At 43.9% G+C, this 23567-nt stretch overlaps 1 protein-coding gene across 1 annotated transcript in view; it reads right to left on the bottom strand.

Annotated features, from left to right (window-relative positions):
• LOC306735682 (collagen and calcium-binding EGF domain-containing protein 1-like) overlaps nt 1-23308 on the bottom strand; it is a 32073-nt gene extending 8765 nt beyond the window's left edge. The window contains exons 1-2 of the mRNA XM_079217183.1: nt 23176-23308; nt 17745-17825 (exon numbers count right to left, since the gene is read on the bottom strand). Coding sequence (XP_079073309.1) covers nt 17745-17825; nt 23176-23288 — 194 coding nt within the window. The 5' untranslated portion in view covers nt 23289-23308. The remainder of the gene's footprint in view (nt 1-17744; nt 17826-23175) is intronic.
• Between the last annotated feature and the right edge of the window lie 259 nt (nt 23309-23567).

Below are 23567 nucleotides of genomic sequence, written 5' to 3'. Positions count from 1 at the left end.
ACGGCAAAACAGACGAGTGACCAGAACCAAGATGGTGCCAGAGAGCAAAAAAAAATACTCAGAGAGCCAACGGAGCCAACTGATCTCTCGCTCCAACGCACTGCACATGCACACACACCGACAGGCCGCCTGTCAGTCAGAGGTGCAGCAGCCCTCATCAGCTCCCCCCTGGGTTACTGTGATGGACGGGACAGGGAGGTCGTGGGGCCTCTAAGCAGAAGAGGCTGGAGGGAGAGGTGACCCGTGTGTTTTTGTTTTGGAACGTGAAAGTATGCCGGTCAGACAGGCAACAGGTCATCACGACACGGCCCCGAAAACAGAGAGCATCACACTCGGTGGGATCTGACTCATGTGTATGTGTGTGTAGAAGTTTGACAAGTGTGTGTGTCTTTTGTCAGTATCTGTTCAATTGTAGTATTTTGAATTGAATATTGGCACAAAGTATTGGCAAAATGTCAGTAGCCTTGATTCAAAACTACCAGTAACCTATACTTTCCAGAACAATCTAACTGTGTGCGTGTTGTCCACATCTGCACACATGTGTGTGTATGTGTGTGTGAGTGTGTGAGGGCTGGGATGCCACCCAGTAATTGGGTACAGCCTTTTAACGTCAGTCAGAGTTTGTTAGTGAGAGCGATCCATGATGCTAGCAAGCTTCCTCTCCTCCTCCTCCTCTTTTCTTTTTTCCCGTCCTCTCTCTGCACTTTACTTCACCGAGTCTGTGATTTAAAACATGTCGATTTATATTCATATTTCACAGTGCGCTCCGTTGGTTCAGTCGTTGTTGACATAATCTCTGTCTCTTTCTCTCTCTCTCCTCTCCAGACTGACGTGTTGTTGGCCCCGTGTTGCCCTCCGTCCGTGAAACCAGATGAGGTGTCTGCCTTCGCCATCTTTATTTCATTCAGGGGAATATTCTTTGGAGGCCAGGAGGATTGCTCAAAGCCTTTAACAGCCAGTTTTAAACGACCAACCGCCATGTTGCCAGGGAAAATACGCTGTCATTGTTTGTTTCTGCAAACCACACTGAATGTGGATTGGCGTTCGGGGCTGAGCAAGCAACAGCGAGAAGTGACGAAGTCCACAAATAGCGAAAGTACAGTAAGGGCTGGTTGGATGGGCGGAGCACGGGTCAAACAGAGGCCTTTCATCCAGGAGACCGTGAGACAAACAGTGAGGCTTTGGTAATGGTGAGTAATTATTTTAACTCAAAGCACAATGTTCTTTGTAACCATAACCAAGCAGTTGTGTTTCCTAAAGCCAACCAACCGTTTCGCATCGTTAACCAAGTGGCGTTCAACATCCAACGTATCCCGTGCTGTGCATAAACGTACAATGCCAACATTTGCTTTTTCTGGCGTCTGCCTGATAGGTCTTTGTAATTGGTTGCACAGATTTCTCTGTTTATTTTCTCAAAACCTTTCCCACAGTTTTCTATACCAGCACGCAGCTCCAAAATGCTCCAAAAAAAAAGGTTTGCATATTCAGATATTTTGTAATTAATAGCAATGTGCGTGTTCCACAGCTGATGAGCTGAATTAGGAAAAACAAGGATGATGGAATGGTTTGGAGGGGATTTGGACAGCCTCTTGGCTCCCCTGACACACTGTCCGTGTGGATATCGCCAACTGTGACTGCTGGCTGCTGTTTTTGACAGCTTGTGTACCGAGAGCGCGATAACTTTCAATAAACAAAGAACTGGAAGTAGACTGGACATTACAGACCATTCCATAAAAAAATGCCTTGATTGGCTCTGATACAGCTCCTGCAGACGGAAAGGATCTGTAGCAAGTAGGGAAATTATGCTTCGAAGTCACCTTCGACAGGCCTCCGACATGGCCTGGAGATGTGTCTTCACGATGGCTAATGGTGTCTATATGCAATCAGACGAATCCATATTGAGTCTGCGTGCCACACTGACCTGATCCCATTTAAAAGCATCCTGAACCTCATCCTCCTCTCCAGTCTTTGGCTACCAAACTTCTCCCACCAGTCCCTTGTGTTGGTGGTGGCTGACCCAGCAGCTACCTGCCCAGTTCCCAGTTCCCAGTTCCCAGTCCGCTGCAGCAGCTGCTGCCAAAATCAGCACAGCACAACTGGACGAAACACCAAGACAGGATCCAGAGGCAAGCCCTGGGCCTGGATCACTTTACACTGAAGATTATGTACTTTAGCGAGGGGGTCTCCAGTCTTCCAGTGTGTGTGTGTGTGTGTGTGTGTGTGTGTGTGTGTGTGTGTGTGGGGTGCTCGCTGTTTTGGTTTCCCATCGAGCCTTACTGTGATTTATTTGCGCATTTGCAGGCAGGAATGCGCTACAAAGACAGGATATTTATTATAGCACCCCAAGAAAGAAAACCCACTGCCTCCCCGAGTCCCCAAACCAGACAGTGCAGGCGTCCTGAGGGCAGAGGCACAGTGTGGATGATGCTTTCCATAGGCGATGCTGTCACTGTGCGTTACGAGTCCCACTCACGTCTCAGGGTGTCGTTCTCCTAGCTTGCAGGTAGAGTTTCTACATGTGAGGGAGAATATAGGAGGCTGAAACAAATCCCATCTCCCGTGTGTCGCCTGGATCTGGGGATGAACTGTGAGGGCATGTTAAGACAATGAGGGGAGGATATGAGTAAGAAGTGAGGGAGGAAGAGGAGGAGGAGGAGGAGGAAGAGGAGGAGGAGGAGGAGGAGGAGGAGGACGGTTGAAAGACAGGGATGAAGGTTGCTGTCAGTTTAGAGTTTCCCTCTTGGGACTCTGTTTGCAAGAACACAGGAAGTGGAGCTCAGTGGAGGTCAATGGCCTCTTGACACGCCAGGACAGGAGACCAGGCCGTGTGTGTGTGTGTGTGTGTCCTGTCAGTTTGATGGATGCCTCTTACTGATGTGGCTTGTACGTGTTGTAATTACAGCATGCTGTATTCATCAACCGTGCTGTAATTGACTTATTTGCTCAGCAACACACAGTCACACGCAGTTTAAAAACTTGGCTGGTGGCGTGATGGTGTGATGATGGATTGTGCAGAAACACATTAGCATGAGATCAACAATAAAACACATGTTTTTAGAGGGCTGCCACGTCCTTTCCTTATATGTTCTTTTGGGAGTCAGTATCGCTCATTTATGATGTCAAGCTTTCTTTTGTTTTTGTCTTTTCAAAGTGATGGTATTTTTTTTATTTAGCTGGCGTCTTCGTCCATAAGCCCTTTTCTTGTTTTATAAATCCCTAGTGAAAGCTCATTTATACTACTTCATAAGAAGGCTGAGCTAATATGTACGTTTCCATCATTTGCCTTAAATCTTTACACTACAAAAAATCCTCTCGTGATCGTGGAGGTTTGCTCTCCACAAATTTAACAAAACCAGCCTCTACATCGCATGTGTGTGTGTGTGTGTGTGTGTATTCATTTTCAACTCTTGTGAGTATACATATGTGAAGGTGTTAGCGTAGCGAGCGTGAGCACCTCCTCTGTGTTTATTTGCTCTGCCAGCCCACTTCCAGGACCCCGGCCTCAGGGGGAACATCAGAGCTCTGGTCTAACAGAGGAAGCTTTGACTGGGAGCACCGGAGGTCTGAACCACTTCCACCAGAATACACGCTGACCTGCGCTCCTCCTCCTCCCCTCTGTTATGCCTCACCTCTCCCCACTCCCATCTTTCCAGCATGTCTCCTGCCCTTCTCCCATCCTAACCCCCTCTTTAAAAAAAACACCCTTTGACCTTTCTTTGCTTTCTCTACTTTCAGAACCGCCACCATTGCAGGTTCATCGTAACAGTTTTGACACAACCATTGAATACATTTGAATACTATTGATACGTGGCGACTGCTGAGCCGGTGTCTCGCGGCTAACGGCGCTACTAGTGCTAACAGTGCCAAAAAAACAGTGCCAAAAAAACTAGTGCCAAAAACAACAGTGCCAAAACAATTACGGCATAGCTAACAGTATTAACGTAAACAAGCACGAGGAAGCTTGGATTACAACATACACAGAGGGAGAGTGACATTAGTCTCTGCTCAGGGAGAAATTGTACTACTAAATTGTACTACTAAAAATTGTACTACACTATATCTTTAGCAAATAGTTGTTTGCTGCTACATTAATGCGCCGAATCCCGTTTATTGCACATCTAAAGTGTCTGATACCAGACCCTCTGTCTCCCTGTCTGTTCCTTGTTCCATTAAACACAAAACCTCAGATACCACAGACCAGATTTTCTTGATAACTGAGAATGATGTAGAGTCTCCCCACCTCATTGGGACATTTTGTAAATTACCGTTCGTCATGAGTGATTTCCCTGAAACCACCGACCAGATTTTAGAGTGACTCATTTTCACACTCGCATGCCAGATTTTCAAATTGGCTCATAAGTACTGTGGTGTGGGTTGGTAAGTGCTTTGCCCATCAAGAGCCTGCTCCATTCACGGTGTTAAAGGAAGGATTTCAGGATTGTGATGACCGTGTACTGGGCCCCTTCCAGTCGTCTCTGGCCTGCGAGACCTCGTCCAACTCAGCATCACGGCAGCAATGCGGCATCGCTGGCAATCCAAGCTGCTATATTTCGGAGCCGACAAATGGGAGGAGATGTTTACAATGTTGCCACATATAACAATGTAAATTAAGTTGGTTTCCATGATGACTTAAGTGAATCAAGGCCCTCCTGAATAATAACATTTTTGTATTGAACAATATTGAGTTTACATGTCAGCTAAACACATTTCTTTCTGTCTGATGGACAAATATTTACCAGATGGCATTGTAATGTACGTAACAGCTGTAGTGATTTAGGCCAGAAAGACTCTAAATTACTCACTGGCCCACTGATACCAGATGTCCTTGCCTCCTGCCTGTATTGAAACCATCTCTAGGAAGCTGCAGGAAATATTGCAATATAGTTATATGCCAGGCCACACTAGTTTCCAGGCCACGCTTGTTTCCACCATTTTTCATTGTGTAATTTTTGGCATGAGATATCAGCATAAAAATAATTGGATGATATCACTACAATCACCAGTGGTACAGTTGTGTGTGCGGCAGAGAGAGAAGCTGTCAAAAGTAACACTTATTTTATTGGATGCTTGAATCATGTATTTTTATATATGTGTACAAATGCCAATAAAACACATTTATGAATGAGGGTAACAGTGGCCAATGTGGGATGGGTCGGTGTGAGATAAGGGTAATGGAGAGCAGCTAAGCGGTGAGGTCACGCTGACGACAGATCGCTCATATAATGATGTGTCTGGTTGAGTTTTCCTGCCAGACAAAAAGAAATCCCGTCTGGAGACTGTAACTGAGGCTCAAAGTAATGGACTGATAAGAGCAAGAGGGCCCTCTCCATCTTCTGCATGGCCTTGTGACTGCGATAATGTTGAAAGTTGCAACTGTTTTCACTTGTCGCTCCCCAGCTGTTACACTCCAATTTTCAATTTTGTGACATGACACAAAGCTCCGTGCAAGCAGGAACATGCTCCCCGCTGGGCTTCCCCACTTCAAACAATACTGCAACAATAATGCCGTCCCAGTCTGTGATCAATTGGCCAGTGATTTGTTTTGTCGAGGTATTGAGAGTGACAGCGCAGCCATAAAGGGAGTGAAAAGAGCTAATCAAGAGCAGATTGTAAAAAAAAAACAGCCATTGTGCTTGTCCAGAGGGCCGCTCAGGTGCACACTAATCAGAAAAAGATGGAAGCCGATGACTGAAGTTTTTTGGGAGGTCCGACTCTGGTCCGCAGCCGTACGAAGACAGTACCTCCATTAAACACAGGAAGCGTAACTCAAAGGCCTCGTAAAAAAATTCTCTGAGAAAACGAAGACGGCGTTTGAGTGCTTCTCAGAGTAATGAAACCGCAGCACGCAGAGCGACACAGCTTTTCCGCCGAAAGAGACCTGGCGTCGACTCCGAAGTGTGAGAAAGTGCGAGCTTGGGCTTTGTTAATCGCCACCCAAAGGTACACAGAGAAAGTGTGTACCTCCAAAGGGAGGGAAAGAAAGCGATAGTTTGAACAAGGCGCCCCTCTGGACTTCTGGAGGCAGCGCAAACAATCGGCGAGCGGATCGCTCGGTGTTGACCTCACATTACGTTACATTTCATTTAGCTGACGCTTTTATCCAAAGCGACTTACAATAAGTGCATTCAACCATGAGTACAAGAATCAAGAAAGTACAATTTCTTCAAGAAAGCAAAACTACAAAGTGCTATCAGTAAGGGCCATTTAAGTGCTACTACGGTGCTACTTTCTTTATTTAAGGTGTAGTCGGAAAAGATGTGTTTTTAGTTTGTGGCGGAAGATGTAGAGACTTCCTGCTGTCCTGATGTCAATGGGGAGCTCATTCCCCCATTGAGGAGCCAGGACACAAACAATCTGACTATGTTGAGCGTTTATCTCGCAGTGACGGAGCTACAAGCCGATTGGCAGAAGCAGAGCGGAGTGAAGGAGCTGGAGTGTCCTGGATGTAGGTTGGACCCGATCTGTTCGCAGCACGGTAGGCAAGTAGGCTAAAGACCAGTCGAGCTGCTGCATTCTGGACGTGCGAGTCGGCCATTTGTTTCCACTTGTCTGGAGCAGAGATTTCAACAAGCGTTTTTTACTCTAAGATAAAGGCCCAAAAAGTGACTTGTGATATAACGATGAGGACCGAGCTGAAGACAGAGCTGTCGGTGCCTCACTAATATGCAGTAGACTGCTGTTATAGGGCATTTAATCACCGGAACACGCAATGTGTTCATGCCACACACACACACACACACACACACACACACACACACACACACACACACACACACGTGTTTACAGTTTACCAAACGTCCAACTCAATACCACCAGAGATCTACAAAGTCAGACGGCATCCGCCCTCCTGCGCACGTTTACGAGCCTCAAGGATGATCTCATATTGACGCGCACTTGTGCCGCGCACACGCAGGCAGACACAAACACGCATAAAAGTCTCCGATGTCGTGATATTCGACCCAGACATCCACAAAGCAAAACAACCCCCGCGCGTGCGCCCATGCACAGACATATTCCCGTGCCCCTCATGCACATATGTACAGACGCACGGAAACACACCGGTGCAGGCATCTGGTCCTTGTTGCCTGTTTGAAACCTAAATCAAATCACCTCCTTCCATTCTTCAGTCACACGTTTCCTGCTGTTTGACATAACTGGCTTCAGCCCCTAATTTCACTGTTTAATGTTTGTCCACTTTCTTGCGTCGATCCCATCAGTGCAGGACGAGCCACTGGAGCTCCTGGTGAAATGCAAAGCGAGCAGGTTTTATTGAACGATGATGACATGTACAAACAGCTCGAGATACAGATGGACTTTTTCCACTAGAGAAAAACTAGAACATGCAGTAGGATGTTTTTATTTGAATTACTTTATCAGCGACAGCAGCAATGTAATAGCTTGTTTTATGGCTCGTAAGAGAGGGACCTCTGACTGCAGATCCCAGCAGGCCCTTAACGTTCAGGCCCGCATTGTACAGTGCGAGACACACGGCAACATACAGCACGCAGAGGAGAGAACATGTGGACACACACACACACACACACACGTCTGCTTCTCATCACCTGCTACTATAGAACGCAGCCCTCTGTCTCCACAACCAGAAACATATGAATAGCACTTAAATGATGTGATGCATTCTGCTTCATTTCTCTCTGCATCTGTCTCTCAGACACAGTGGGAGAAAAGAGACACTAGTTTCCGGTCCAGTTCATTGACACAAATACTAACTTGTGTGAAAGTGTGTTAAAACACTTCACTGAGCAAAAATAACACCCACGCTGTTCGTCTTTGACAATGAGGCAGACGTCCTGTGAGCAGGAATACGGAATTGAGCTCATTTGACCTGAGAGTCTGAGGAGCGTTCATCTTGACTTATGTTACATGCTAACGTTAGCTTGGACCGGCTGCATTCAGTACTCATCGGGTAGTGAAGCCAGGCTTCTGTAACCCCACAGTCGAAAAAAGCACAGGTGTAAATGATAATAGTGATTGAATAGCTCGACTCCATTGGAGTGTCTTAGTGGGGCAGTAGCAGCAGCAGCGGGGAGCTAGCAGCAGCGCTAGCTTGCTACAGCGGGGACAACCACAGAAGGTAGTAGCGGCTTGTAACCCGGTTTTTACGGTACTTGCATGCTGGAAAACTGAACAGATTATTGTTGAAAAATGCTTGTGCAATAAAAGCCAACCTTCTGCTCCCCAACAGTGTCATTATTTATGATCTTGAAAACTCCTGCATTAGCGCTAGTATGGGAGCTGAGGCGGTTTGCTACGCCATGATAGTGATGAGGAACATGAACTGAAGACTTTTTCCCTGGACTTAGTCCCGCCCCCTCCAACGCAGACTGTAGAATGACGCAGAATGTAGCTTCGGCCAGATTCTCTCTGGAATCGCCCAAAAAATAGAGAATATGTATTCGAGGAGTGCAGTTAGTGACAGTGTGGGCTCCATGGCAGCTCTGGTGTGAGTCACAGAGCGAGTGAGCGAGAGGAAGTACAAACCGGAAAAAGCGGAATAAAAGAGACTAGAACATCAGAGAGTAAAACAGTAAGAGATAGAAAATAAAAGAAGAATATGGGCAGGATGGATCGAGGTGTAGTCTGTGGGAGAAGAGAGAAAAGAGAGAAAAGGGTGACAGTAATGGACTCAAAGAGAAGACTGGAAGAAAGAATCTGAGGGGGGCGTGAATTTAACGTCGACGTCTACTCAGCAGTTGACATTCGGCAGGAGAAGCCTCAGTCAGCATCTCACCACATGTCACATCACAGTGGGAAGCTACTTGCAGGAGAGAGAAAACACTCCCTGCTCTGATTTCCCCATCTTGCTCTTTTAAAAAAGGAACCCAAAAAACTTTTATGTGGTTTTCCAGGCATAGACCCCACTGAGCAGTGCACTCGGCTTGCTAGGGTGCAACTTTATTTTGTTTGGATCAAACAAATACCTTTGCTTCCAAAGCCCCCTCCTTTACTTTACTTTCGCTTTTCCAAATCTACTACCTTACAGTAGTTTTTCCTGCTTATTTTGGCAGATTTGTTGTTTTAGAATTGGCCTACTATCTTCTTGAATGGCCCAGGAGCCCTCAACAACCCTTTTGTTGTTTTAAAAATAAGCTGATATAAGGATATATGCTTAATGATCCTTGTTAGCACTGATCAGCCCAATAAAAAAAGATGTGATCATTACGAACAAAAGTACATCAGATGGAGTGATATTGGCTTCTCCACAGCAATTCACTTTGAAGAAACTAGTCTCCCTAAATCTGCGTTTCCTTTTTGTGCTTTCAAGCTGATAAAATCCCAAAGGTTTGCCGTGGGACGTTTGCATAATACGAGGCCTCTCAAACTTTTCTCATAGGTCCCAAAATTCTCATGACAATTAAAGATATTTCAAGTTGTCATGTACATTTAAGTATGCTTTGTGCTCAAAATAATGATACCCATCTTTATATATCACGTCAAGTTACAAAGTGCCTAACAGTCAAACTGCTGAGGTTGAGAAACTAGAGTAGATGGATTTGGTTTGGCCAAGAGCTGGTTCTGGGGATCTGGACTGTGTTAAGAGAGTTGTTCTTATATCCATCTCTCCTCCTGTTCCAACAGTTTCTTCTGAATTTTCTGTGTTTCAAGTGTCAGATTACTACCGAAGAAAGAAATGCATCTGCATTTTCATTTATATGTGACAGAAATGCATCGTATCATTTTTTAGGATTCTGCGCAAAATAGCATACCCAAACTTAAAAGGGTGTATCTCTGCAACCAAAAGGGCTATTTGAATAATGTTGGTGTTATAATAAAGGCAACCCATGTGAGCTTGTGTTCAGATGTGTAAATATTAGTATATATGTTACTGGTTAAGAGTAAATAAAGATTGAAAGACAGCAAAAATAGAAGTTTCAGGTCCGCCTCACCCTATATAGGTGCCATGGTGCTTTTAATATCTTTCATAAATGTTAATTGCCGAGTTATTTAGAAAGCTGATGATGAGAGTCTTCAAGATGGTAGGAAGTGAAGAAAGCCATCACAGCACCATACTACATTATGTTCTCCCTCATTAACCGGGTCTTCCACGTCTTTATCGCCCCAGTTTACTCTGCGTGTGTCTTGTTAGCCTCAGTGACATTGTCTGTTTAGCTGCATAGCTCCTTTTATTTTATATCTAATCTGCTGTGCTGTTGCTCTTTTTCTGAACTGCTGATGACTCTTTTGTTTGTGCACTTCATTCTAAATGAGTCCTGCTTTCAGCTGGCCTTTTTTTTTTTACAACTTGGCAATGCATCACTACTGCTAACACGGGGGTTTCACAAGTACGTCTGTTTGTGTGGGTTCGTACAGCAAGTATGTGCAGAGACCACGTGGGCTCCGGAGTTGAGGTGAGAGCCAAGTCTACTGCCGTAAATCCAGAGAGGAAACAAAGGAGATGAGAGGGAGCTTAAGACTCATGCGATAACCCTACTTTATCTTAAGAATGCATTGAAGGCGTCAAAGAGCAAAGTTCACACAAACGGAGCCCCCTACATGCATCACATACAAAATACACACAACACAAGCTTGGATCTCCGAGCCAACAGCTGTCAATATGTTAAGCAATCACCCCAGCGAGTCAATCAGTCAGTCAGCAAATTGGCCCGTTAAACGTTCAATCGGGATCAAGTCAGGATATCATTCACCCTGCTAGCAGACTCTGTGTCTCCCGTCTGTGTTATTTCAACTGCTGAAACTCTCAGAGGGACCGTGACACCGGAGATGCTCCCATGTGGCCTCATATACCGCTCCAACTAGACATTACTGTCCGAAGAGGAGCAACGGAGTTAGCAGGACACAAGTAGAGGATGCTGGTGCTAAGAGCAACTCCAGACAGATTTAAGTGTGTCCCATCATATTTTCTTTTGCCCTAAAAGTACCAGACGTGATCATTTGTGACAAGGACAAGGTTAGGGTCGATTTCTCAACGCTAACCTTGCTGACCTTCGCTGGTTAGCATAAAGCTCAAACAACCATCAAATCTCTTTGATTACGCGAACTCCACAATAACACTTAGCATGTACGAAACTTGTTGTTTATTTCATTTGACCTGACCTGAACCCCGGCGTTAATACTCGGGCTACTAGACGGAGGCCTGGCTTCTGTCTCTGCGGACAAAACTGAGAAGTTGAGTCCAATGAGAAAGAGAGAAGCCGTAGAGTTGAGAGGAGATGGAGTCCAGACCTGGACCTGAGTCGGTCTCAGTCGGGTCTCATTAGTGGACAATTTTAACGTTTCTAGTATGACGAGCACGGCAACTGTGGGTGGGGGTTTGGGGTTGGGCTTCGGTCGGGAATGTACACCTCTTCTTGAAGACCACTTTCAGAGTTTCCAAACATGTTAACAAGGTCTATAACATTTCCGCCTTGTTCTAGAACAAAGACAACAAAAGAAATTAGAATTTTTGTTTGGCAGGATGTTCAAATTATGCTATAAACATAGACTTGGCATGACCTTTAAAACCACTGGTATCCACTCTCCAGGGATGTCGTGACAGGCCTTCATGTCCGACACAGAATACAGAGAGAGCCGGCGTGGCCTTTATAACGAGCAGAGACATTTAGCTCTCAAGGAAAGAGAGGGAATAACTGATGTGTAGCCATCAGCAAAATAACTCACCTTCAGTAACCCCCTTTAGGAAGTTGTACAGATTGCAAAAAACGCAAAGCAAAGTCTAAAACCGCGGCCCACAAACTCAACCCAACACTAAAACAAACACTGTGGTTCACTTAGCGAAACAAGCAAACCCCAACCGTGTAGTTCAACAACTAAAACCAGCAAAGATCTGAACTCGCTGAGTCACGTCAACAACAATGTTCACTGACTAAAAGAAACCCAAGAGCAAGTTTGGTCTTTACAAAGTCATGGCAGCATATTACTGGGTTTGCATTGGTAAGACTTTACTGTCTTCAGATGTTAACATTGTCTCCTAGGTGGGTGATCAGACTGTTAATTACGTATCATAAAACACATAAATCATATAACTGTGAATTACAGGTACCACAGAGGCTAAAAGTCCAGAACAAGCGATCTGCACAGGACCGGCTCGCCTCGAACACGCCTGATGGCTTGGTTGAAAATAAAGTTTTGATGCGATTGAGACCATAAAGTCAAAAAGTAGGGTCATTTTCTCATAGACTTCTATGCAATCAAACACATTTTTGCAACCAGAGGAGTCGACCCCTGCTGGCCATTAGAAGGAATGCAAGTTTAAGGCTCTTCCACATTGGCTTCACTTTTCAGAACAAGAGGTCTCCGTCTGCAACTTGCAATTTGCAATGCTGACACCAAAGGAACTTTTGTTTAGTGGAGGTTGTTGTAGTTGGAGGTGAAACACGATCTGGAGGTTGGGCTGAGAAGACCACTTCAGTTGCAGAGAAAGTTTAGATTTAGCTTATTCTGGTATAATTGTGGTTTGCTATGCCTCGGCTTGTAACAATGGTTCTGAACTGGATTGCGTTATGTGGAAAGAATTGCACACATGATTCCAATTTGATCAATCGTTGTATAACCAATACATGGATTGGGTAACATTCTAATAAATAAAAGCAGTATTTTGTCAATTTTGTGTTAATTCCTGGAATGATCGAAAGAGATTTTCAACCACACAGCTACATAGCCTGACAAAGTTTCATCCACATTGAACCAGGAAACACAGGATGGACCAAGACCAATAACATGGATTCAAGATGCACACGTAACGTTTTAAAGGGTAGAAATCACATAGATAGACTCGCCCAAACTGTTTGGCAACAGAATAGAGGGAATGCAGCTACAGTATATCTAATGTGGAGACAATCCAAGTACGAGACGCATGTGAATGCCAGTTGTAAAGAGGCCTTCCTGCCTTCGACAGTCAGCCCCCAATCACTTGTTCACAGAGGCAAGCCCTGCACGGATGGTATAATGAGTCAAGAAAGGAAGTGGTTGTGGTTAAAATGGTATTAAAGCTGGTATAATGCATTGGACCAGTGGAGCTCTGCCGAGCGCAAACAGGCTCAAAAGAAGCATTCAGCAATGAAGAGCGCCAATGTTTAGTGATGCTGATATAGTCAGGCCATCTGTATGCGTGGAAAGTGAGTGATCACCTCATCTACAACACATGAATGGTGAATTTGAAAGCAAAAATGTGTGTAAGGGGCCAACAGTGTGATATCAGAGACCCCCACATTGGAGCTTCAGAGGCCAAAATGACCAAAGTCTGTGTGACTCAGCCTTGAGATATTTCTGTAAGCAAAGTCAAGAAACACAGATTGCAACATTCCTTTTTTCTCTCTCTCTTTCTCTTTTAAAAACAGTTTTGAATCTGTTTTCATCCGACCGCATGCTCTGAACTTAGGTATGCGTTTGTGGAAGAAATTAAAGGAGAAGTGGGAAGAATGTGGTCACGCGGTGCTAATTCAGTAACTGTCTTCACTTGGTTGGCTCACTTAAGGCGCGAGAAAGAGGAGATGCACTTGAGAAATGCGAGGAAACAGGAATCGAGGAAACAAATTCAGTGTTACAATATGTGGTAGGAGACCACTTTCTCTCTCAAGCATCGTCTGAAGTGATGACAGCTTCTGGATCCGCAACTTTTCTTTTTGTATTGGCACAGATTGTAGAGCAGATACCATAGAGTCTGCGTCATCACACCTTTGAATCATTTTAGGGCTGCAACTTGTGGTTATTTTCATCCTAGATTGATCCATTTGGAATTGATCACCTTAATCGATTAATCTATATAGGATTAGTGAAATGAGCCACACAAAATTGTCTAAAGCTTGTGGGGATTTCAAGTGAGTTTTTTCCTCTTAAAATCAGTCTAGAACCCCAAGATGTTCAGTTTACTCTCATCTAAAACAAAGAAAAGCAGCGAATCCTTTCATCTTTCTGTGAGGGCTACATCAGGTGAAACATGTACATTTGAAGGATTCTCCACCATAACACTTCCACTTACAACTTCCATGTGTGGCGCTACGCTTCCAGCTTGCTTCAGCTTGGCGGGGATGCACAATGAATACTTGAGATGCTGCTAATCCCAGTGAGCACTGCGGTTCGGGGATTCGTTCAGGTGCTGGAAACTAGCGCGTTTGCTCTGATGTAAATAATACTTTTCAGCTCCAGCCTTTACTCCTACTTATAAAAACACCAAATTCTGGTGAAATGAATTCCGTAAAAGAAGAAGCATTTAGTGAGAAACCCTTCCCTCTGTGAGACGCCGCTGCAGAAACAGACGATCGGTGCTGATGAACTTATGTTGTATTATGGAATACAAAACTATGTCGACCCCAGTGGGAGAGATGGATCATTGTAACGACAAAAGAAGCTTAAAGTATGGAAGCAATAAAAATCTACCATCGTCCCTTACTTTAATCTGAGCAAGTAGCGCGATACCATGGGTGTTATCTGCTGCAGTAATGAGCCGCGCGGGGCACGTAAACCAGAACAACATGCCAATCAACTGAAGGAACGGTTTACAGTTTAGTGGAGCCCATCGGTCCTGTCAGACTGGACTCCACAGCTGAGAGTGTTTAGAGAGAGAGGGCTCAGAAAGCAGCAGCAAATCAACCCTCATCATCATAAACCGGCTGTAGCTGCCAGCACAGACAATACAGACGCAACTCACACAGACTCATAAACGCTCGCATCACTCCGGACCTGGGTACGAACCGTGCGTGTTTGGATTGGCACGGCTGAGACCTGACCTCCGGGGAAGACAGAGTGAGAACGCAAAACGGCCAAAACAATAGGAATGGAGAGATCGAGCTGGTTTGATGTAAAAATAAAATCAAAACAAAAAGGCAGTGGAGGAGAAGGAGTCCTGCGGCCGGCAAGGACTTTGTTTAGCTGGTGGGAGCCGTGACGATTTACTTTCGGCAACAACACCGCAAACCGCTGTGAGACATTACATTGCACAATAGTAGAGACAATCACACTGACACAGGTTTGAAAACAGTTTCTTTAGAGACACATGAATCATCATAAGAAATGGTTTATAATGCTTCTTAAATATCACTGTTGTCCTTTTCGTTAAATTGCATCGCCTCATGGTAAGTGATGGTAAGTGCCATAAGTACTTTTAAGTACCATCATTTGCTTCACTGTTTTGACAGCCCGCTTTCTTTGGGAAGGTGTGACTTTTTCCAAATGGTTAACATGCCATCTTCAATTTAAAAGTGCAGACATATCTCCCTTTCCCAGATTATTTGAACATGAGAGAGTGGTGCCAGGTGAAGAAATAAGAGAAGAAAACCAGAAATGATTGGAAAGTGTCCAGCCCGCCTGAACGCGGCAGAGCTGTGGGAAGAGATGATACTGTTGGACTGACCAGGTCTGGGTCAATACAGTTCAACCTCATTTGTTCATTCAGAGCAGAGGAACCTATGGGGGCTGTCAAGTTTAGGATTTCTTCACATGCGTTGCAGTGTTCGTAGAGCGGTGTAAGAAAAAGTGTAAGAAATTGATTAAACGGTGTGTTTAGCATAGCATAGCATAGCATACCCTCTATCAGCATAGACTGTATATAATAAGTGGACGGAGCCACCGTGACGTCTACCATTTGTTCGTTGAATACCGTTTCGAATTGTGGCCGTCGCCATCTTTGATTTTGTGACCATATTTGGACGAGTGGGTGGATGCACATCGCTATGCCTCTATCCTGACTGACAGGATGCTGTGGTAGCAACTACAGCATATACCCTGCTGTATCATCAGATTTACTCTAAATGGGAATATCATTTACTGAATGAACATCATGATGTATTGGAGGAGACTTGAAACTAGAGATGAAGACCAAAAACAACTCAAGTTTACAAAGTTCATTCATTCCTTTATTAGCACGCCTCTCTGGACCAGTGCAGACTTCTTCCGTTATTCTGTTGGTTAAATTTGACATACAGATGATTAAATATATGCAGTGCGACCGCACGACTCCTGACAGTTACACCCGACCTGCTGAAATACGGAAAAACGTAGACATGGCAAACTTCCGGATGTGTTTAAGTACTGATCATGAATATGACGCATGAAGTAATAAATACAGCCTGTCACCCCCCCCCAAAAGAAGATTGTTTTATTGAATTTACTTTCCGTGATCCAAAACAGCTTTGCGGGTAAAACATGTGCTGAAGTAGTACAAGGGCATTTTCAACTCGTGAGAAAATCGCTGTTTTACTTTCGTAACGGTTCTCGCTAACAGTAAGAAATACAACATCCATCAGAAAAACTAAAGTTCAACTTTAAGTCCGTCTAAAAAAGATGGAAATAAACGTTGTCTGCTTCATCTGCCCTGTCTTGGTAACATAGCTCTCTTGTGGAAATTACATTGAAAGTGATATTTGTGTCCAGACACTATGGATCAATCTGGTCGCCCCCAAAGTTATTTGTTAAATCTTTTTTTTTTTGGTCCAGGTCTGTGCTGAACAGCCTCGAGAAACACGGCAAGAAAAACACAACCTCCTCTAATCCGCCTCCTCCAGCTCCTCCAGCTCCTCGCTGGTCCATGTCAGAGCCAGAAATAAAAGAAGACGCAGAGGCTGTTGCAGTCGAACCTCGACAATAAACAGATCAGATGGTCTGGCCTCACACCAGGCCCGGTGCCTCGTTTATTAAAGGATCTTCTTACGCCAACAGCCAAATCCAGCCAATGTTTGGCTTCAGAGGAAAGTTATCTACACGTCAGAATGAGCAATTTACATTGACTTTCTCCTGTTGTGTATGATGTATGACGAGCTAAAGGTCTCACAACCTGCCTCCGCGCCTGCAGTGAATTGATCTATTTCCTTGAACCTATGTTTCGAGACGCTCATACGATATGTTATCAAAGGATATTTTCACAAATGGGAACCCTGGAGCCTCTTATAAAGAAAGAAGCCCAAGAAAGGAACCAATTTGTTCAAGAAATATTTCATACCTTTCAAAAACTGACCCTTTTGGTTGTTGTTTTTGCCCTCATTTAAATTACAAAAACACTGAAGATTCAATTGCTGAACCAAACTTTGGTCATCACTTTAATGCGTCTCTAGTCTCTGTTTTCCCCTGAATGGATACGGTGCAATAATAATAACTAATCACATCATCTTCCGCCACACTACTTCTACTTTGTACATGATGAAGGAGGCCAAACTCCCTGAGGGGGGCTTCCCAAAATGTGTCAGCTCTGGACCCATCTGAGGAAGTCCAAGTTCAAATCCTGCTTTACTGTCACAGTAAAGTAAAGCTGGTGGAGGTCAGTGGAGAGCAGAGGAAAACTGCATTACACGTAAAGTAAAGGAACAACTGTTCTCATGACATGATTTACTTCTTTTCCAAAGAATGTTGCTCTTTAACAAACTAAAACCAAATCCCCCAAAAGAATCTTGACTTCTTATTAAAGGGTCACTGCTGTTGGTTAACTAATTAAAATCATCATTCAGTCTCTGACTGGTGATCTTCAGGAAATTATTGTATTACTCTCCCAAGTGATACAGTTTCCAAAAGAAGCATATACTGTGTTTGGTTCTGGGAAAGACACAGCGGGCGGTTTAGTGATTACAGAACTCGTTCCACGGCCCCAACAAAGGCGCAGGTTCAACCCTCCCTACAGGCATCAGCTGCCACTTGTCCTGTCAAACAGTCCTTGAGTAAAAACCAGTTCTGGAAAAGGCAGAATACCAAAATATAAGTGTATAGTGTAGTAACTCCCTGCTGTTAGGCTTCGTGGCTCAGGCCTATTAGACAGGAGACACATCATCTGGGAGTCTTACCTGAAACAAGTGCTGTTCTTCCCCCCAGCTCGGACACAGGGATACTCCACGGTCACGACCTTATCATCTGGACACTCCGCTCTGAGAAAAGAAAGACACATTGGAAACGAGTGCGATGGACCGGCACTCTTTACGTCCTCGTGAAACAGGGGGCGTGACAAAGGTGCAGGGCTGGACTTGAACATGTGAACGTTGTGGTGAATGAATGAATGGATGAATAAATTGGAAAAAATGGATAAATGCTGAAATAAATGGAAATAAAAGGAGAAAAATGTGCATACTAGAAAACAATGCCGGTTGCAGTGGAAATATACACACAAGTTCCTGGCAGCAATTAGCAAGTAAGTAGCTGCATTCTATTTTACAGTATGCTTACTGTAAAATTAATCACAGTATCTGTATACTGTAGTCATTTTTACAGTAATAATCCAGTACCGTCATTGTTATTACAGTAGTGTATACTAATACTGTACTTGTACTGTACATCACAGTAACCGTGTACAGTTTACAGCAAATCCCAGACTACTGCAACATGTATCTCTGTATTCATTTCAATACTGTAAATGAATACTGTAAAATAATTACATACTGTAAAATGAAGACAAAGTTTTTTTTCAACAAAAGTCATTTATTTTAATATTTCAACATTTTAAATGAAACATTACATTTTGTTTTTAGTTTGTAAAAAAAATTGTTTTGTAAGCAACAACATTTTTTATGGTATTCTTGAACATACAACATTTTAAATGTTCCTTTTTCTTCAAGTTACTATGACAATTTAAACATGTTTTAAAGTAATTTGACAGTAAACAGTCAAATTCAAGGACTGGAAGCAATAAAATATTCAGGTCAAGGGGGAAAAGTATAAAAACTATTTGAACTGAAACAAGTTATTGTAGTACAATAAAAAGTCCATGACTGACTTTACTGTATTGAACTGAATCCTCTCCCTGGACGGTCGTCTTCTCCATGAACTGAGTCTCTTCATGAACTGAGTCTCTTCCTGAACTGAGTCTCTTCCTGAGCTGAGTCTCTTCATGAACTGAGTCTCTTCATGAACTGAGTCTCTTCATGAACTGAGTCTCTACATGAACTGGAGTCTCTTCATGAACTGAGTCTCTACATGAACTGAGTCTCTTCCTGAACTGAGTCTCTTCCTGAACTGAGTCTCTTCATGAACTGAGTCTCTACATGAACTGAGTCTCTTCCTGAACTGAGTCTCTACATGAACTGAGTCTCTTCATGAACTGAGTCTCTTCCTGAACTGAGTCTCTACATGAACTGAGTCTCTTCATGAACTGGAGTCTCTCCATGAACTGAGTCTCTTCCTGAACTGAGTCTCTTCCTGAACTGAGTCTCTTCATGAACTGAGTCTCTTCCTGAACTGAGTCTCTTCCTGAACTGGAGTCTCTTCCTGAACTGGAGTCTCTTCATGAACTGAGTCTCTTCCTGAACTGAGTCTCTTCCTGAACTGGAGTCTCTTCATGAACTGGAGTCTCTTCATGAACTGGAGTCTCTACATGAACTGAGTCTCTTCCTGAACTGAGTCTCTACATGAACTGAGTCTCTTCCTGAACTGGAGTCTCTTCATGAACTGGAGTCTCTTCATGAACTGGAGTCTCTACATGAACTGGAGTCTCTTCCTGAACTGAGTCTCTTCCTGAACTGAGTCTCTTCATGAACTGGAGTCTCTTCATGAACTGAGTCTCTTCCTGAACTGGAGTCTCTTCATGAACTGGAGTCTCTTCATGAACTGAGTCTCTTCATGAACTGGAGTCTCTTCCTGAACTGGAGTCTCTTTATGAACTGGAGTCTCTACATGAACTGAGTCTCTTCCTGAACTGAGTCTCTACATGAACTGAGTCTCTTCCTGAACTGGAGTCTCTTCATGAACTGAGTCTCTTCCTGAACTGAGTCTCTACATGAACTGAGTCTCTTCCTGAACTGAGTCTCTACATGAACTGAGTCTCTTCCTGAACTGGAGTCTCTTCCTGAACTGGAGTCTCTTTATGAACTGGAGTCTCTACATGAACTGAGTCTCTTCCTGAACTGAGTCTCTACATGAACTGAGTCTCTTCCTGAACTGGAGTCTCTTCATGAACTGAGTCTCTTCATGAACTGAGTCTCTTCCTGAACTGAGTCTCTACATGAACTGAGTCTCTTCCTGAACTGGAGTCTCTTCATGAACTGAGTCTCTTCCTGAACTGAGTCTCTACATGAACTGAGTCTCTTCCTGAACTGAGTCTCTACATGAACTGAGTCTCTTCCTGAACTGGAGTCTCTTCCTGAACTGGAGTCTCTTTATGAACTGGAGTCTCTACATGAACTGAGTCTCTTCCTGAACTGAGTCTCTACATGAACTGAGTCTCTTCCTGAACTGGAGTCTCTTCATGAACTGAGTCTCTTCATGAACTGAGTCTCTTCCTGAACTGAGTCTCTTCATGAACTGAGTCTCTTCCTGAACTGAGTCTCTTCCTGAACTGAGTCTCTTCATGAACTGAGTCTCTTCATGAACTGAGTCTCTTCATGAACTGGAGTCTCTTCCTGGGCAGGAGTCCTCTTCCCTGCAGTGGAAGGACAGAGAGACATTGTTTACCGATTCCCATTAGAAATACCACAATATGTTTCTACTATGACGATGTCAGCCTATGTGGTGTTTTAACTGGTACTGGGATCTCACCAACATGGTGAGGCTTGAGGCTCAGTAGAGACACCTGGGCCTCAACATCAGCCTGGTGGAGGTTTCCTGCAACACACAATAAACAGACAATAGTACCGTATTTATTAGGAGAGACATGAAAGAATATGTAGGGGGAAAGTGACAAAGTGAGAAGATAAGCATTGTTTAGTCTGGAAGGTGTGGTTCAGGTGGGGGGACGGGCACATGAAGCAGAATAGAGATGGTTCCATAACAAACACCTGCTTTTATGGTTTGAAGTTTGAAATGTGTACAACTTTCTATGTGTGTGTGTGTGTGTGTGTCTGTGTGTGTGTGTGTGTGTGTGTGTGTGTGTGAGAGAGGGGGGGATATGATCAGCAATTGTATGTTTAAATGTCTAGTGTGGAGGATATCATAAGGTCTTGAGGCAATCAGATGTAAAACACAATATGTATGATTGATTAAAGTTGCATATCGGTCGGATTAGACCCGAACACGACAGGAGGGAGTTGCTAGCAGCAACGTATCAACGTTATACCAGCTGGTGCAGTCTGCCCTGTAGAGTTAGCTCAGAAAACACACGCCATGTTGTGCTGTGTGAAAGTCTTACCTGACCTGTTGTGTAGTTCTGGTTCACCTTCAGTGGTGCTCGGTAACGTTACCCACGTCACGTTGTGCCGCACGGTAGCTAGCAAGAGAGAAAAGAGTCAAAACCTCTCCGTGGCGCTAGCCTTAGCTAACGCGCAGCAACACATACACACACACACATACACACACACATACACACACGACGACGGCGTCACACATAAATGATTCTAATTAATTTACACGTTACACTAAACGCATGCCATGTATCAACTATATGAAGTCAAATGATTTATATCACAATATAAAGGGCAAATACTATGTTTTGGTAATATTAGTAACACTAACGTTAGCTTACTAGTGCAGGAAAGTGTCTCTACTTCCCTCTTAAAGTCACGCAGCGTTACACGGTGACTTTACTTGAGAAGACTGTGCTGTCATTGTGCTGTAATTAATGTACATTTGCAAATTGCTGGCAAAAAGGAAATATGAAGGAATAATAATGAGCTTCGTTACCTTGCTGTTGCTGAAGTTGAAGTGGACTTTGGTCAGAAATGTTGTAGCTCTTGCTCCAAAATGTTGAGAAGCCTCTCCTTCCTCTCCGTGGTCGAGAGAATAAGTGTCCATCGGCACACGGCGTTATAATTACTGTCATCTTTTGTGTAACACAACGGAGGAAATACAATGTCGCTTCCCCTCTGTCTGAGTGACAGCTAAACCTAACCTGTGTTGAAAATAATGTTAAAACGGATTATGGTGTATTCCCGCTCAAAATTACTGTATTGTGATTCACAGCAACAGTTACTACTGTATTGTGAGTTACAGCAACATTTATTTACAGTAAGATTCACCCGGGAATGAATTTTGACCGTGATGCATTGCAGATCTACAGCAACATGCTGTATAGGAGTTCTACAGTAAGAATATGGCCAGTATACAGTAATATTACTGTGAAAACTACAGAAACTTGTTACAGTGCATATAACCCCTTTATATGTTCACTCATCCCGTCTGATAATAGTCGATAACATACAAAACAACTTTTATTTCTTTCTATTTTTGTATTTGTCTTTATTTCTTTAATTATTTATTAATACTTAGACACATTTTGTCCTCCATATTGTGATTTATGGTCGGTCCCATAACCCCGATAGGCCACCAGGGTTCCCCCATATTTATAATTATGAACAGTTAAAGAAAGTGACATTAAATACAAACTGGGAATTTAAAAGAACAAAAAGCTACTTGTCTGATGTGATACATGGTCAATGTGAATATAACAGTGTCGTCATACAGAGTCTCAGCTAAGTAATGCGAAGAGTCTTAAAGGCTTTGACACAGTAATGTACTCCAGTTGGAGGTCCATCAATCACTTTATTAAAGCGTGAGTTTACACTGTACATTTCTTTACCTTTCTACTGTTAAAGTGGACAGGTTGTGCATAAGCTTACATAAAACACAATAAAGCTGTTGTCTTATTATCAGCAGTTTTATTCCTCTCCTCAGAATTTCGGGTGCGTGTTCCACTCACATCCTTTCCTCACCTCCTGACCCATGTGTCCAGGCACCTTAATAGCATCTGTCATGTTTTGTCTTAGCACAAGTAACATTTGGCTCCATGCACCGCGACCGATTCCAACCATTTGGAGTTTCCCTTTGCCTTTTTTGTCTGTGCATTTCCCTGAAAATCGCATTAGATGAGACGCGCTGCAGCGGTTCATCCAGGGGTCTCTCCTCTTTGACAGCCTGCTCACAGTATGTCGTAAAGAGCACAAACCAATAAAACACAGACTAAACTCTATTATGGCTTTTGGCACTGTGCGCTAACCTAACAAGGGAGCCACTTGTATACGGGTGAGTTTAAATTAGGAGTCGAAACAAACAAGTAACGTGAGAAGAGTGGTTGTTCACAAGACATTTATGGAGCTGTAATCTCCCATTAACCTCTGAAAGCACGTCAGTAAACTGTTATTCAGATGTGGTGGCTCATGTTGGAAGAAACAACTTCAATCAATGTTTTTTCTTAAGTTTGTCGGAGTTTTGCGTCATACAGAACCGACATTTGTAAACCATTACATGCCTGATTAACTTTATTATGGATGAGGTTGACATGGCTTCATCAGCACTCGTGCATTCACAGAAGATCAAGACATTTTAGGATCCTCTAATCAGGTCCATGCGGCTTACCTCGAGGTGTCGACTGCAAGCGTCGCCCTGATGGAGCTGGCACCAGATTCCCACAGGAAAACCACACAGATTGCGCCAAATGGTAAAAGAGTCGCACCATAAAGTTGACCCATGTCCTCTCTGCGCTCCGGGACAGATGCTCCGTTCCAGGGGAAAACGCGCCTTTCACATCGGCAAAACGCACAACGTTTTCATCTGTCAGTGACGCGCGCGGGTTGTGGTATTAAAAATATGAGAAATCCTCGTCGAGTATCCCGCAGAGGTGCCGCACATGGAGCCAGTGGGATAATAAGCGCTGCGCAGTGCGTCCCAGCTTTACGCACCGAGGCAGAGACCCCTTGGAGAGCAAGTGAAGGGTTTACAGCCCAGAGTGTTCGCACTAATCCCTCTGG

This window comes from Taurulus bubalis (assembly GCF_910589615.1).
Source record: "Taurulus bubalis genome assembly, chromosome: 4".
Classification (NCBI taxonomy): domain Eukaryota; kingdom Metazoa; phylum Chordata; class Actinopteri; order Perciformes; family Cottidae; genus Taurulus; species Taurulus bubalis.
This window is presented reverse-complemented; position numbering and strand designations above follow the sequence as displayed.